Below are 15,967 nucleotides of genomic sequence, written 5' to 3' on the forward strand. Positions count from 1 at the left end.
AATTTTGGTGTTATGACAATAAAGTTTTAAGTTTTTAAAACAGATGGAGTTTACCTGTAGGCACGACCAGCTTAAGGGAGCAGGGAGCTAAACATATTAACTCCATCAAACACATACAGACACTCTAAGGATAATTAAAGTGAACAAAAATGTCCTCATAGAACAAGTACAATAACTTACTAGAAAGAAAGTTAAAAGAAAGAACAAGAGGATATTTTTCCAGCTGGTAAGAGGGCGGTTACACAAGAAACTTTAGTTCATACATACAAGTGACATTTTACTTAAGATTTTATCCTTGTCTCTGTGACCTCCCAATAGTCATGGTAATACATCACATCCCATCTGGACATAATTACAAGAAACTCTACATAAGAGCTGGGTAAATTTATTGTGCAGGAAATCATTTTGTAGGCAGAAGAGTTGACACAGTGAGATAAGAGGAGTCAGCCCTACTTAGCCCCGGTTCCAACATCTGAAACACAGGTCTATACATCCTCTAATTTGGTCAAGTGGTAATGATGTGGTCCTTGTCCACAAGTATAAAATGTACATTTAGAAGAACCTTTAACACAATTTTTCATCCCTTGGTGCACTTACTCTGATCCTGGGTCTGATGTGCAGAGACCTACTGGGAGGGCTGCACACTGAATGACTGACTGACTGGGAAAAAAATTATATATCATCATTGTGTAAGAAGCCCTCCTGATAAACACATAGAGGAGATTTAATTTATCTGTAGAGCATTCTTTCAAAAGAAATGCTGCCTACACATTATCTACTGTGAGATGGTTTTCAGGAAACAGTTCAATTCAAATTCCTTCTCTTATCCTCTCTGAAAATGAATAAGAATGTTGTTTAGCTACCATGGCTTGTCTTGTTTTGTTTGCTTTTTTCCTTTTTCATCCAAAGACAAATGTTTCCATACTAGAAACCAATCACATTTCAGTTCAATACAGGCCGAGACCAGATCATTTCGTATAACCAGGGTTCAGCATTTCGGTCCCAGGGAGGTTTCCCACCTCAAATTTTGGTTTAGATGAAAAATGTCACAGGTGTGAAAAGGCCCTTAGAGAGAGGACTGTGTTATGGTAGAACAGACACATGAGATGCTTCGTGGAGCTTTAGGGCTTATATAGCGACTAGTTAAAGGTCCACTGTGTGGGATTTAGTAGTTTCTAGTGGTCAAGTTGGATAAGCGGTATAGAAAATGGATGGATGGATGGATAGTGGTCAAGTTGCAGATTGCATTTAACAGAACATCCCTCATCTCACCCTCCTATGGCGGCTGCTAAAAACACAAAAGGTTCTCTCTGCAGCCAGTGTTTTGTTTGTATGTTCTGGGCTGCTGTAGAACGGCAGTGCAACATGACAGAGAAGAGCATTGACTCTGATGGAACGAAACCACAACAATTCTTGTAAAGTTACAGACTATATGCAAATGAAAACATAATTCAGAATATTATATTTATGCCAAAAGATCCCCCTAAATCCTACGCAATGGACCTTTAACAACATACAAACATAGTATGTTGTTTTTCATTTTTCCCAAAAGAATTGTATACATTTTCTGATTGGTTTGTCTCATAAAAAAGTGACAAAGACTACAGTTTAGCTGTTGAACTTTAAACAGTGTAGTTTGAGGGGCATCTCTTAAAAACTGAAGTGAATATTCTGTCATTGCTTGAACCCTGATATGTTTGTGTTCATGAAAGCTTGTCTTATATTTGGTGGTTATGGAGGTCACAGTCAGTCATTTGGAGGGAGGCTCCATGCTACACTGGATCATTTCTTCAAAATTCTTGAATACAGTTGCAGGTTGGCTAAAAGAGAAGTTAAATTAAGGTCAAATACTTTTATTTCAAGCAAAACCTTAAAAAATATTTTTAAGAAAACAAGGATGAATGTACAGCAGCATTTTAAGACAATCTTAAATGAGCCAGTTTCTTACCAAAAAAGGGAATTTTAGAAATCGTAATCTTTGAAGCATGCAGAGGAAAAATTATTCATCACTGTGATCTAATCTTTCAGTGTAAAAGAGAAGCACTCGTACCCGATTGTTATATACTCAAACTAAAGATTAGGTTAGGCCATGACTACTCCAGGAAATATGATAACTATTGTAAACAGTTAAAATGGTAAATGGTTAATTGTTTAACTGTGCATATTATGACGTGAAGTGTGTTACATTTACTTTTTGGTTGGGCCTTGACTTCAAATCTTGGAAATGAGCGCCCTCTCTTGTCACTATGGAGACAAGACGCCCACTAAACCAAGTAGCATGAGCGTTAGCATTGCTTAAGTGTTTCGTCCATTTTGTTTAGCTTAGCTAGCCTGGCTAACATTATCTGAGATACTGTGCAGCAGAGATGGATGACGGTGACGAGCCGGGTCTAGTCCTCTCTCACAACACTTCTTCGGGCTCTAAGTCGGGCGGGGACAAGATGTTTTCCCTAAAGAAGTGGAACGCTGTAGCTATGTGGAGCTGGGACGTTGAATGTGATACTTGTGCCATTTGTCGGGTGCAAGTGATGGGTGAGTCCCTGGAATCAACGGCGTTATTCTGCTAGCCGGCTAGGCGAATACAGGCTAACGCAGCTAACACGACTAATATTACCTTCAATACCAGAGGTCCCTGTCAGTGTGGCAACGTAACGTAACATATTTTTCTTGATTTGCAGACGCTTGTCTCCGATGCCAGGCGGAAAACAAACAGGAGGACTGTGTTGGTAAGCACCAAATATGTTATGGCAGTGATAAGTCAATAAACAGCCACTCAGCAGGTTAATCCAACTAGCTTAGCTACAGCTAGTGTGTCAGAGCTGTCAAATAAACCGACCAAGCCAGCTAGTCAAGATAATTTTAATCCCTCTTGGTCGTTTCATTTTAGTTAAATGGATAACATCATCCTGAATTCGGTGTCACTGTGTTGTTTTGATGACACAATATGTAGTCAACATAACGCTAGGCAAAAGTTTGAAAATGATGTGGAAATAGATTTATTTTACTGCTTTTAAGAGAGCCACCTGCAGAGCAAGTATAATACTACTGACATCATAAATGGAGTAAAATAATGGAATAGTACTGAACTGAGCATGAATGACTCTCCACAGAGGAAGAATTATTATGACAGGAGATTTAGCATACTGGATACACTGTAATTTGCTGACTTTGTCAAGGTTATTATGCATATAGTTTGTGTTTTATGAGAAGTTATTTTAATTGCTATACACATGCTGTGTAACCTAAGATAACAGAGTTACAGTATGTTCTCTGCTAATACTCATTCACTGATGTTCCCTTCGTCCCTTTCTCTTCATCTTTTTCCAGTTGTATGGGGAGAATGCAACCACTCCTTCCATAACTGCTGCATGTCCCTTTGGGTGAAGCAGAACAATCGCTGTCCCCTCTGCCAGCAGGACTGGGTGGTTCAAAGAATCGGCAAATAAGGTCCAACTCCAGGCGACGTAATTCTCAGACGACTCTTCTATGCACCCAAAAGGGGTGACAGACTTGACATTGATCAGTGCTATGTCCTGTGCACAGCCACATTGACAACTGCCCTCTCCTTAGGATCGCATGTTCCAGCTGCCCTGGTGTCAAAGAAGTATAGTGGACAAAATTAAAGCAACATAGGCCTGTTGGTCATCGATTCATGTGATGGGGCTGGAGGGATCTAGAGTCGATAAGATACGAATGAACCTTGCTGCAGTGTTTGGTCAGTTGTTGTAGCTTAACATCATTATTGTTTGTGGTGGTGTTCAGCACATCTTTAATATGTGACTGTCTTTTTAAAAATAAAGAGTTGTGTATAGCTGTACATATGTATTTTTTTTCACCTAGTAATTTGACTAGGCTTGGGATGTAATTCTATAAACAGGTGAAATTATGGAAATTGTTCAGAAGGTTGGCTTCTTTTGTAGAATTACCTGTTAGTATTCCTTCATTTATCAAAAAGAAAATGTTGTTATCAGAACCAAAACTCAGCTCAAGTAGCATTGGCAGGACGGAGCTTAGAAGTCTATGCACTTTTTTTAATCAAATATGAAATAGTCATTTGGAAAATGCATCATCTCTTGGCCCTTTTTGCTCCATAACCTTCCCCTGATCATCTAGTTGTCTCTTCCTGACACTCATCACACACTTTCTCTCTCAATCAAATGAGGCCTAACTGGATACATTTTAGATAACCATACCATAAACATCTGGTATTTTGAGAGTGCTTGTGTAACTACGTTAAGGAAAAAACATATTTTTTACTCCACAACATTTATGTTATTGTTAAACAAGATGATCACCTGTCTTGATGTAGTCATCAGCTTACACAACCTGCATTACAGGTTGTGTAGAGCAATGGGCCTTGATTTGATTGTCAGACGGAAGGCAGTGCAAATTCAGTCAAGGACTAATCAAAACAACACCCAAAATTTTGGGGCATGTTGCCCAATGAACAGAACCTGTCTGCTCCTTGTAAGCCATCCTAATGGTATTGCCCACACATTTGTTCCAACAGTTTTGCTGACCTGCATTGTCCAGATACATGTCAAACAAAGGCATTCCTACAACAGAATGAATGTTATATTCTGCATATAAGCTTTATAATATGAGCCAAAATGTCACCACATTGTTTTGTCCTATCAACAGTCTATAAGATATTTAATTTATATTAATGAAAGAAAAAAACAGAAAATTCCCCCATTTCAGACCATGGAACCATCAAATGTTTTGGTAGTTTTGTTTGAAAGTACACGATTAATTGATCATTGATTCATAGTTGTTGCCAATTTATGTTATTACAAGTGATCAATCCAGAAACAGAAATACTCATCTTGACTGTACATCCTCTCCCAGCATCTCAGGAAAATTAATTTCTTAGGCTGCCAACTTAACTGATTAGCTAATTTAGTAAAGCCTTCACTGTTTTCCCCTATAATAAGCAATGAAGTGTGCGTACTTTACATGGTATTTTACACCCACACACCTCTCAGTGGCTTCTTTATTTCACAACAAGTTATAATTAACCATATCTCGCTCAGATCAGGATTTGCCAACTCATCATGTCATGCTAACAGCCCAATTACTGTACACAAACACTTTGCATCTTCCAAAAATAGAAGAGCCTAAAGCCTCTTAAGTTCAAACCACATAAGTTGCTTTCCCTTCATGCTGTCTGCGAATAAGCATGCAAAGTCTAAGCTAACAAGAATCTCTAAAGACTGTAGTACATCCAGTGCTTCAAGAGACATGGCACAAGAGGCAGAGGATCTTCACATTGCAGATGCTTTAGGTGTTCAGTTGTGCCTGGAACCAGTAGCGTTATAGTAGATACCATATATCCAATATGGGTGACCTGGTGGGACTGGACACCCTGGTGGCCAACACGGCATACTTGAAGGCTCAGAACATAGACCTGAATGAGCTGAGGAAGCTGAGACTCTCCCTGACGCTGCCCAAACCAAACAAGTCCTCTGCTCTTCTGTCGACAGTGGGAATGAAGTACGAGTCCCTGTGCGAGCATCAGCCTATTGGGAGGAAGTTGTTCCAGCAGTTTCTCCTGGTCTCTAACCCACAGTATGTGGCTGCTGCTGAGTTTCTGGAGGAGTTGACTCACTGGAGCTTTGCTGAGGGTGAGACCAGGGAGGAGGCCAAACGGAGCATCCTTACTAAGTTCTGTCAACCTGAGTCCAAGAGTTTTCTCTCCTACCTCACGGGAGGGGAAGCTGAAAAATGGAAGGATGTATCAGACAAAAACTTCAATGAGGTGACAATGGACCAAATGAAAGAAACCACAATGGACTTCCTGAGGGGGGAACCTTTCTCAGAGTATCTAAAAAGTCCCTTTTTTTATAGGTTCTTGCAGTGGAAGGAGTACGAGAAGCAGAAGATCACGAACAAATACTTTTATGAATTTAGAACTTTAGGAAAAGGTGGCTTTGGAGAGGTAGGTACCATTAATCCCGTCACCTGAATAAAAATGTAAATCTCAAATTACTTGGATTAACAACTATGTCTGTGTTGAAGGGAGACTTTGATCATTTTGAAAGAAATAACATTCTTTTGCTCTTTTTACAAATGAAAAGCTAAATTTATGAGCAATTGAATGAATGTACAGAAACATATTTCAGGATGACAGGGTAACAACAGATAATACATAAGGATAGCCAATAAATAAAATGCTTATAAATTCTAAAGAAATGTTGTTCTGTCTTGCAGGTGTGTGCTGTGCAGGTGAAATACACAGGCCAGATGTACGCCTGCAAAAAGCTGGATAAAAGGCGCTTGAAGAAGAAAGGTGGCGAGAGGCTGGCGCTTCTGGAGAAGCAGATACTGGAGAAGGTTAATAGCCTCTTCGTTGTAAACCTCGCTTACGCTTTTGATACCAAGACCCACTTGTGCCTGGTCATGAACCTCATGAACGGAGGAGACCTCAGTTTCCATATCTATGAGCTTGGAGAGCGGGGCATCCGTATGGAGCGTGTTGTTTACTACATGGCACAGATAATCACTGGGTTACTCCACCTGCACTCTATGGACATTGTGTACCGGGATATGAAGCCTGAGAATGTGCTGCTAGATGCCAAAGGACAATGTCGGCTGTCAGATCTCGGACTGGCTGTGGAGCTGCCAAAGGGGAAGACAATGTGCCAGAAGGTTAGTGTCTTGACCTGTCCTAATCTACAACATGTTGTCAGACAGTTGTGCTTCACCCTACAAAATCTCTGTGAAGTTGTACATGCTTCTGATTATATGTTCACATATGGAAAATAGCTTGGTTATTACCCTCTATGGTCTTTATTTCCTTGCTTTTTATTGCCATTACACAGTATAGTTGCTCACCCAACACCACCACCACCACATGTAGCTTACCAGGAATAGATATGAAGTCTCTTAGTGCTGCTTTGACAGACATCACCAGAGTGCACATCCTGACCCAAATTAATCTTATTAAAAGGTTCCTGACCTCATCCCCAGTTGGATGCTGCACTGGCTGAGAAAGGAAAGTATTGGAGATTGACCAGCATTAGCTGGTTAATCTTTGCTTTACTAATCCCAGGAACAGCCTCCATGTGTGTGTCCACGGAGATGAGTCAGGAGATTCACAGCAGGACTGCACTGAGTGAATAGTAATGATATTATTTGTCAACTGACTGGCCTGATGGACAGCATGTTTCATTATTTAATTTAGTTTTCCATCATGTGGAAAACTGGTCAAGATGGACCATTGCAGAGAAATTAAAAGTGGAGAAGGTGTTTCTAGAGAAAGATTGTTGATATTTAAACTCAACAGCCTCATAAATACATTAAACTGCTTATTCAGAAGCTGTGCCCCCAAAACTGATGCACCTAGCCAAGGCAACAACCCTAACTATTGAGCTAGCTGAGCAAAAGAGAAGAAGGAGGGAGAGAAGTCAGAGGTCAGAGTGCAACTGGTTCCTCTGTTTCTGATTGGATGGAATAGATCTTCAAGAACTAGGCCAAGGACCACGAAGGCCATTTATGGCATGGACACCTGAGCAACTGGTCTGCTCCACCAGGACCCTATGGACCACTGGTTCATATTTATAAACATTAAATAAAGTAGCTGCTCAGGTGCTATGTTTATTAGGCATAATTGATAATAATTTTTTGGCTAGCAGCGTTGCCAGCATGAACAGAAAAGGAATGAAAGTGGATGAGGACCGCTCAGCAGCATCATACAAAGTTACACACATGCTACAGGTTATAGCAGCAGTTCTCAACCTTTTTGGCTGGTGACCCTTCAAAATAAAACAATGCCTGTCTGATGCCCCCTTATCACCTGTCATATATGTCTACTGACTGTGACTTCATCAGCCAAACAATTATTTTTTTGAGGTCTGGAAGGACAAAGATAAGCCAGTAATAACAGTAGAAATGGGTATTTATTTTTTTTCAGTGCTCTCTCCAGTATATTCCAAGACCACTTGTGAGGTCCTTGACTGGAGACAGTTAGTTTATAAAGACAAGTGGCAGAGCTAAGGGACTGTAAAAGAAAACCCAAATCAATACAATACAATCTCCCAGTATCTCTAAATAATATAACAGTGTGAGTACCATCGGGTTCACCATTAGTAACTAAAAAGGCAAGGTCTCTAAGCAGGTCAAACAGAATAAAGTTGTAAGTTTTTTCACCTTGTCCCTGGTCCCAAGAATTTAATCAGAAGACCGGAATATATGAATTTACAGTAAAATTGCAATTGTTGAACAAAATATCCCTTGTGTTTTCTCCTCTTTGTGTCTGTGGTCTCAGGCTGGTACGTCCGGATACATGGCTCCTGAGATTCTGAGGCACGAGAACTACAACATGTCTGTGGACTGGTGGGCTGTGGGCTGCAGCATCTACGAGATGGTGGCTGCTCGTTTGCCTTTCAAAGACTTCAGAGAAAAGGTGCAGAATGAGGAGGTGACTCGTCGCACTCTGGAGGACGAGTGCAAGTATGAACACAAAGGGTTTGATGCTCCCACCAAAGACATCATTAGCCGCTTTCTCAGGAAGAAGGTTCAGAATCGTCTTGGGAGTCGGTAAGTAAAAACCTTTATTTTCTCAAGCATACAGTAACATGAGTTTAGTTGTTGTAGATTTTATGGAACAAATCATCCATCAAGAAAATGTATAACTACTTTTGCACCTGTGAAAAACATACTGTTAAGAGTCCTTTAAAGACAGGGCCAGGTGTAACCAGATCAGTGGTTCCCAACCAGGAGGTCAGGATGATTTAAAGAGCAGGAAAGATGACAATACATAAAAGACAACAAAAGACAACACTAAAAACCAAAAGAGAACTTGCTTTTGCAACCTCCATCTAATGGAGAAATCACCTTTAGAGGCTCATCTTAAGAGTTTCTTTTTGCATATATTTGCTGCTGACATGTAAAGAAGCAACTTTCAATACACCTCATAAACATTTTTCTTGGCCAGTTTAGGTATCCCTCTTGCCTCATGCCTTTGTAGCATAATTTTAAATCTCTATTCAATCATTAAACATCTGTTGTGTCTTTCTGACATTAGTGGTGATGACCCACGGAAACACATATTTTTTAAAAACATCAATTTCCATCGCCTGGAGGCTGGGCTGGTGGAGCCCCCCTGGGTGCCAAAACCCAATGTGGTCTACGCCAAGAACATTGACAAGTTCAGAGACACCTCTGAGGTTGAGGACATTACGTTTGATGCCAAGGATGAGAAATTCTACAAGGAGTTCAGCACAGGGGCCGTCACCATTCAGTGGCAAAAGGAAATGATAGAGAGTGGAGTGTTTGATGAACTGAACAAACTCGAACTAAACAATCACAAGACTGTGTGGGCGTCCAGGATGTGCATCATTTTGTGAGCATCGTTATCTACTCATCAGTACATACAACTGGGCAAAACATGATTCACTTTGAATACTTTAAAATACAACACAAGGACTACAGTATCTTTTTACACTTCCAGAGTGCCTGGTATAATACAAAATAAAGCACCTAAAGTACCTTTTTAAACAGCTACTTGACTTCCTCAGTCTTAATGTATTTTCTCACAAACAGTAGTGGAGAAAGTATTTAATTCAATTCAATAAAAGTGCTACTAACGCACTGTAAACATACTCTCTTACAAATAAAAACTGTGAATTGAAAATGTTACTTGAGTAAAAGTAAAATCAGGAACATGTACTTAAAGTATCAAAAGTATTCACAGCAGACAAATGTCTCCTGGGACTGATAAACTATTTTTCTTACTCATGCGTTAATATAAAAGCAGGATTTTACTCTTGCAGTTGATTGAGGTGGAGCTCATTCTAATCTAATAATCAAGTGATTATCTATATTATTTCTTGATTAACTGAATGATTATTTGGTTTGTAAAAATTCTCAAAATAGTAAGAAATGCCTTCACAATTACCAAGGTGACACTTTCACAGTGCTTGATTTGTCCAACCATCACTACAATATTCATAATGATTATTAACATCTTTTGAGAGTCAGAAAAATGTCTTACACCATTATCAAAATGGTTACCAACTAAATCAGCTAACTGATTAATTGACTAATCATTGCAGATATACATATTCATATTACATATATTGTTGATTAGTTTAATTTTTGAGTTTTGAGTGCAAAATTCTTAGTTTATAAGGTAACTAAAGCTGGTGCAGTAAAAAAAAAAAAAAAAATCCTATTTCTCTCAGTACTCAGACAGTACTTCAGTAAATGTACTCAGTCATAATCCACCACTGGTTACATAAGAGGAATCACTTTCGAATTTTCGATTTTACCCCTTAACACTGTAATTTCTGATGCTGCAGCCAAACATGATGAGAAACAACAAGCACCCCATATTTTTGTTTTCGGTCTTGAGTCCAGATGGAAACACACTGCCGACAAAGTGCTGCAACTGCTGCTTCACACTTTGCCCTTTATTCCTGGTGAGACAGCAGATCCCAGCACATTCATAGTTTCCATTGCATCACTCGGCCATTTTGGCAGGCCTAAATGTTTACATGTGTTTGTAAACAAGCTACATAATGTTTGTATGTCATTAAATAGCAGCAGGATTATTGGATCCGTGGGATTTGCAGTAATGTGCCACATTTGTTCGAGATTCAGATTGAAGTCTCACATAAATGCCATGAATGCCTTTTTCTCATGTCGATTTGTAATGCGTCTTCAGTGCTGCAGTAGCACACATTAACCACTATGTGCCACCACACACCCACTGAGTGCCTCCAACCTCCTGCAGCGCTCTTTATCATTGTCTCTATTATTCTGGCTGTGCTGCTCAGGTATTTACAAGCACTGGATGACTTGTTCAGGTTTAACAAGAGGATGCAGGGAGACAAATTGTCATGTTTTTTTTGTTGTTGTTTTTTTTCACAATAAAAAAAGGTGTTAACATTGAATTTTTGGCTTTCGCAATGCAATACCCTCCCATCACTCCCTCAAATCACCTTGTGTTTACAAGCCATAAACAACCTGAGAAAAAGGTTATAACGTAGCACCAACAAACATCTATTTAGCTTTCACAGATGGTTAGTTCTTGCATCCATATATGGACTTCTAGTCACGTCATAGAATGAGATGTTTTGTAAGGACTTTAACATCTTAGACCTTTGGGCTACATGGATGCCCCAGATGTCTTATTTCTTACTCACATTGTAATTTCCACCTGTGTTGTGCTTTGTTCTACAAGTCTTAAATGAAGATATATTTTGTCATGTGTCATGTCTGAGTTTAACTCATAAAGATTTGCATTGTCAGTACCTAACAGTGCCAGTAATATTTTGTATTATAGTAATAAGTTGTTTTATGGCAATGACTTCATTTTCTCATATTTTATGTGTCATTTGTGGCTTGTAGTTATTTTAAATAGTTGGTTATTGCTGTCTTGCCTCATGCATGTGTCTTTCACAATGATGTTTTGTGCTCTTTTTGTATGAATTGTTTGTTGGTTGACAACGTTTTTACAAGATGTGGTGGAAAAACCTGAGCGAAATAAAGCAATTCCTTATGATACACTGCCGCAATGATTTCTGTTAACGTGACTCCTCATAGACATTCAGAGTTAGGGGGGTAAAGGTAAGAGAGTTAATTTCTTGTCCTCGTCCTTATAAGTATGATCTGTCATCATATTTCCAAACATCCAGGGTCAGTCTGAAAATTGAAGGTGCTCATCTCTTTAAAGCATCACAGTAACTGCAGTACAATCATGATTACATCATAACATCACTGCAATATTTGATTCAGAGTACATCCATCACTCAGAGTATCACTCCAAAACCTCAGAGTCATTTAGGTAATGAGGGATACATAAATCTGTTGTGCTAATTCCTGCGAGGGGTGACCTTACAGGCCTGAGAAGTGGTTCCATTCATGCTCAACTGTCGTGAGATTAGAGGCTGGTTCAGATGGAAATCCAAGACGCAACCTGATCATTGTCGGCTGTGGAGGCAGAGTCGGGAGTCCGCTGTGGACGACGTGACGACAAGACAAACTCGGCAGAAGGTCTCCAGGAACATGTTTTTACCAGGCGCCTACAAGCCTCTGCCAGGGTTTAGTTCCCCATGGTAACTGTTGCCCTCCAGTACGTAAACTGCATGAGTCACTTTGCAACACACTCATACACACACACACATATATACACATTGCATATATCATTGCACTCTTGCATGCAGATACATGCATGCATCCACATTTATTCATATTCATATTCTTGTGTTAACTGATCATGCAGGAAAAGACATACAAACACATACACAAACACTGTCATGTACACTTTGATACACTCACTGACACACACACACACACATACACAATCTTATTACCTCTGTAGAAGCAGGCACGGGGTTTTAGAGATCAAAGCAGGACAGGGTGTAATTTGGTATCTGCGTTTGTTACATGCCCATGCTCTGGATTCACATCAAAGGCATGTGCCACACTTCAGCTCTGCCCTGGCATCCTGAGGACGGTATCACACCGGCGATATTGCTGCTGTTTCCCTTCTTTGGCATGAGTGAGTGTCTGCATTTGTGTGTATATACATATGTGTGTGTGTGTGTGTGTGTGTGTGTTTCCACTGATGTAAACTGCGCAGCGATTTGTGTCTATACGTACACAAAGGGTGTGTCTGCAAGAGAGCATTTAGGATAGGTGAGAAAGTGGTTAAACAGTGAAGACAGAGAGGCCATTGTCTGCCGAGGAAAAGTGAGAGCCAGCCATGTGGGAGAGAGATTGAAGGAGGAAGAGGGTTGTTGCTCGCTGTGTCGTTCTCACAGCTAGTGCGAGGTCTTTATTATTTGGGGTAATCTTTTTTTCATGCCATTTTATAAAAGAAATGGAGAACCAGATCGGGACCTCAAGTGTCACAGTACTGAACTTCCAAGGTTGTCCCATTACCACTCAGGAAGTGTTTAGCTTTGGTTAAAGTTCAATTTTTCTGAGCTTCATTGCTTGAATTCTTAACATTTCCACAAATAAGTGAATTCCTGCAGAGGGGTCCAACAGAAACAGAGCGTGTGTGTGCGTGATGTTCCTCCCCACTGAGGCCCAATGGGCAGTTTCCATGGCGCCCAGACCTCAGACCCCTTCCACTGCCAGGGGCTGGACAACGTCAAGGATAGAGTCAAACACACACTCACAAACACACACATGTAAACAGTCCCACAGTTAGTCTTAGCCCTTGTCCTATCTCTGCACCATTTTTGGTCCTTGTGCTGCAAAAATCATCTGTCCATGCCATTTAATCTTAAACCTTCAAGATTTATTTTTCTTTCAACAACCCAAAAAATGCTGCCAGTGAGGCCAAATAATGCCTCCTGTTCTCTGTTTGTATAGCCCCATGTTTTGGTAATTTCTAGAAGAGTATCAGTATCCTGGACCATAACTGTACTGCATGAGAATCAAGAAAATGGCCTGTTTCCACAGAATTCCTGACATAAGCTGATCTGTATTTGAAGCAGGGGAGTCGACCTCTCCGCATTCATAGATTTTTGTCACTTGATTAAAGGAAATGTGATTTCAGGATTCAGAATTAGATGAACATGACTTACGTGGGATTTTTTTTTTTTTTTTTTTTTTTTGTGGGTGCTGTTATTGATCATCCTTAAGAAATGACAGGGTGATGAAAAATGACATTTTTGTTAAATGACTTAATAAATAATTTCCTTGCAAGGCTGGATTACCAACCCAGACCTGCCCTGCAGGCCCAGATATGCTCCAGTCATTTGGTTGTATGTAACTTGATTAACTGCAGATTTGGTGAGGAATCTGCAAAACTGAAATACAATAATGACTAAGAAGTCATTTTATTTCTACATCTCGTGTCTTTTAGAGACAACCTGTGTCAAAATCTAATTTTAAATCCTTAATGATTTCACTTTGTTTTAGTAATATGCACCATATTCCTAAATAAAGTTGTATAGTATTAAATTGCTTGTAAGTACTTGACACACAGAAGACTTTGGGTCAGATAATTTTATTCCAGCAATGAAGAACCAGTTACTTATACTTTCAGCTGTTTAGACTTCTGTGCTTGATTGTTAAATAGTTCTCATTCTCCTTCTGTCACAACACATAGCCTTCAGGTGTAACCTGTTGACTTAACATGCGGATATACTGTATGTTTTTATATGTGTTTATTTATCTGTATATATTACTTGAAAAAAACATTTCCCAGTGCACTCTGTATCATTGCAGATCAATCTGATTATTACAACTACACCAAACTTTTTAAACTGCAATCGTACTTCTTAGCTTTCACAGTTTCCACACTCTCTGCCACATCTCTCCGGTCACCTGTCACTTGAAATAAAGTTCTCTCCCACCAGTAGAAAATCCCAAGGAAACAGCTTAAAGTTCAAAAAGTTACAGCATCCTGAAACCCGAGTTGGCCCAAGCGTAAAGCTTTCTGATGTTCCTCAACCCCTCCACTGCAGGGTGATTGAAGATCTGCACATCAAACGAAGGGAGAGGGATATAATGATACAGAATACTGTATCAGGGAAACACTTTACAACCCCTCATCCTGACCTGTGAGAGGGAAAAACAGTTGTGGTGCATGTGTTAATGTACTTTAATTACAAGTACACCATGCTGCCTCAGGGGTCACTGACTGAGTGGGTTTCGGCATCTGTGTTTGTGTGGACGTCTCAGCCTGCCTCTCAGAAGCAGGAATAAAACCAATAGATTTCACGAAGCTGGATGACGGTGACACAAACACAGAAATATAAGCTGTGAGCTGGTATTAGTTTCTAAGAGTGTATCCAGTTTGATTTAATTAGCTGGTACTTATTGCATTCTTTGTTTGCAGTGTAATATGACTGACAGTTGGCGCAGCAGGCAGTCTGGACTGAATCCAAGTACATCGCTGCTGTTAGTGTGTGTGTGTGTGTGTGTGTGTGTACGCATATTGCTGTAATTGTGGGGACAAAAATCTGTTTACACAGTCACATTGTGAGGACCTGCAAGTCCCCACAACATAAATCTTTAAATATTAGGGTGAAGACTTGCTTTGAGGTTAAACTGAGGTTAGCATAAGGCTGAGGTGAGGGTTAGGATTAGGCAAGTAATGTTTATTGTTATGGTTAGGTGGTGGTTAAGCCTCCAGGAAATTAATGAGTTTATGTAATGTCCCCAGAAGCGATGGAAACCTGACTGTGTGTGTGTGTGTGTGTGTGTGTGTGTGTGTGTGTGCGTGTGTGTGTGTGTGTTTTCACTCCTATCACCCTATCCCTGGACATCTGGGGTGTGTCGATGCACAGCTGCTAATGGACGGAATTCTGCAAAGCTGCTTCTGCAGCAAAGAAAAGTGCAGGATGTGTGTGAACTCACTGTTTTTTGTTAAAGGACAAATGTGAAAAGAGAGCAAAATGTCTTGTGTTTCCTCACAGGTATTCATCATGCCAACAGGAACAGGAGAAGAAGGTTTATTCAGATTCTTTAGTTTGGACTCTGAAAAGGATGTCCCCATTTTCTTTCGTTATGGACAGGATGTCGGTGAGTGGAGGTCTGGAGAGTGTCCACTTTGGAGACAGCAGCCTGGCACCTCTGCTGTTTTCAGATGATGTCATGTTTATGTCTTTGTAAATTGCCCCAGGTGAAGGAGTAGCAGCTGCCCTGAGAGGAAGAGTTTAGGTTACGATATCTCAGGGCTGACAAGTGAAATTGAGGCGCCACAAGGGAAACCTTTTGATGTCTTCTTGCTGTCCCTCACATTTTGTAATGCTGCCTATGACACTGTGATGTGGTCCACAGAAGACAAGATGTATTGAATGAATTCAGGTAAAACTCACAGTGCTGTGGGTGAACATTTTTGTTAGACAGATAGAGAAAGAAAGAGAACATCGGTCATAATAGGACACTTCTGTTAAGCAAGAGTAATCTTTTAATGTTATCTTTTTTTAATAGTAACTTTATAATCCGATTTGTCATGGCACCATTTGGCCAAAGATACACTTAACAAATCAACGACTCTGAC

At 40.0% G+C, this 15,967-nt stretch overlaps 2 protein-coding genes across 2 annotated transcripts; both read left to right on the forward strand.

Annotated features, from left to right (window-relative positions):
• The first annotated feature begins 2,281 nt into the window (after nt 1-2,281).
• On the forward strand, nt 2,282-3,817 carry rnf7 (ring finger protein 7). Its single transcript, XM_046389766.1, has 3 exons — nt 2,282-2,532; nt 2,679-2,726; nt 3,328-3,817. The coding sequence occupies exons 1-3, from the start codon at nt 2,367-2,369 to the stop codon at nt 3,444-3,446; spliced, it is 333 nt and encodes a 110-aa protein (XP_046245722.1). The 5' UTR covers nt 2,282-2,366; the 3' UTR covers nt 3,447-3,817.
• Nucleotides 3,818-4,931: 1,114 nt separating this feature from the next.
• Nucleotides 4,932-11,479, forward strand: grk7b (G protein-coupled receptor kinase 7b). Its single transcript, XM_046389768.1, has 4 exons — nt 4,932-5,938; nt 6,211-6,648; nt 8,267-8,538; nt 9,026-11,479. The coding sequence occupies exons 1-4, from the start codon at nt 5,339-5,341 to the stop codon at nt 9,345-9,347; spliced, it is 1,632 nt and encodes a 543-aa protein (XP_046245724.1). The 5' UTR covers nt 4,932-5,338; the 3' UTR covers nt 9,348-11,479.
• The last annotated feature ends 4,488 nt before the right edge of the window (nt 11,480-15,967 follow it).

Source organism: Scatophagus argus, chromosome 5 (assembly GCF_020382885.2).
Source record: "Scatophagus argus isolate fScaArg1 chromosome 5, fScaArg1.pri, whole genome shotgun sequence".
Classification (NCBI taxonomy): domain Eukaryota; kingdom Metazoa; phylum Chordata; class Actinopteri; family Scatophagidae; genus Scatophagus; species Scatophagus argus.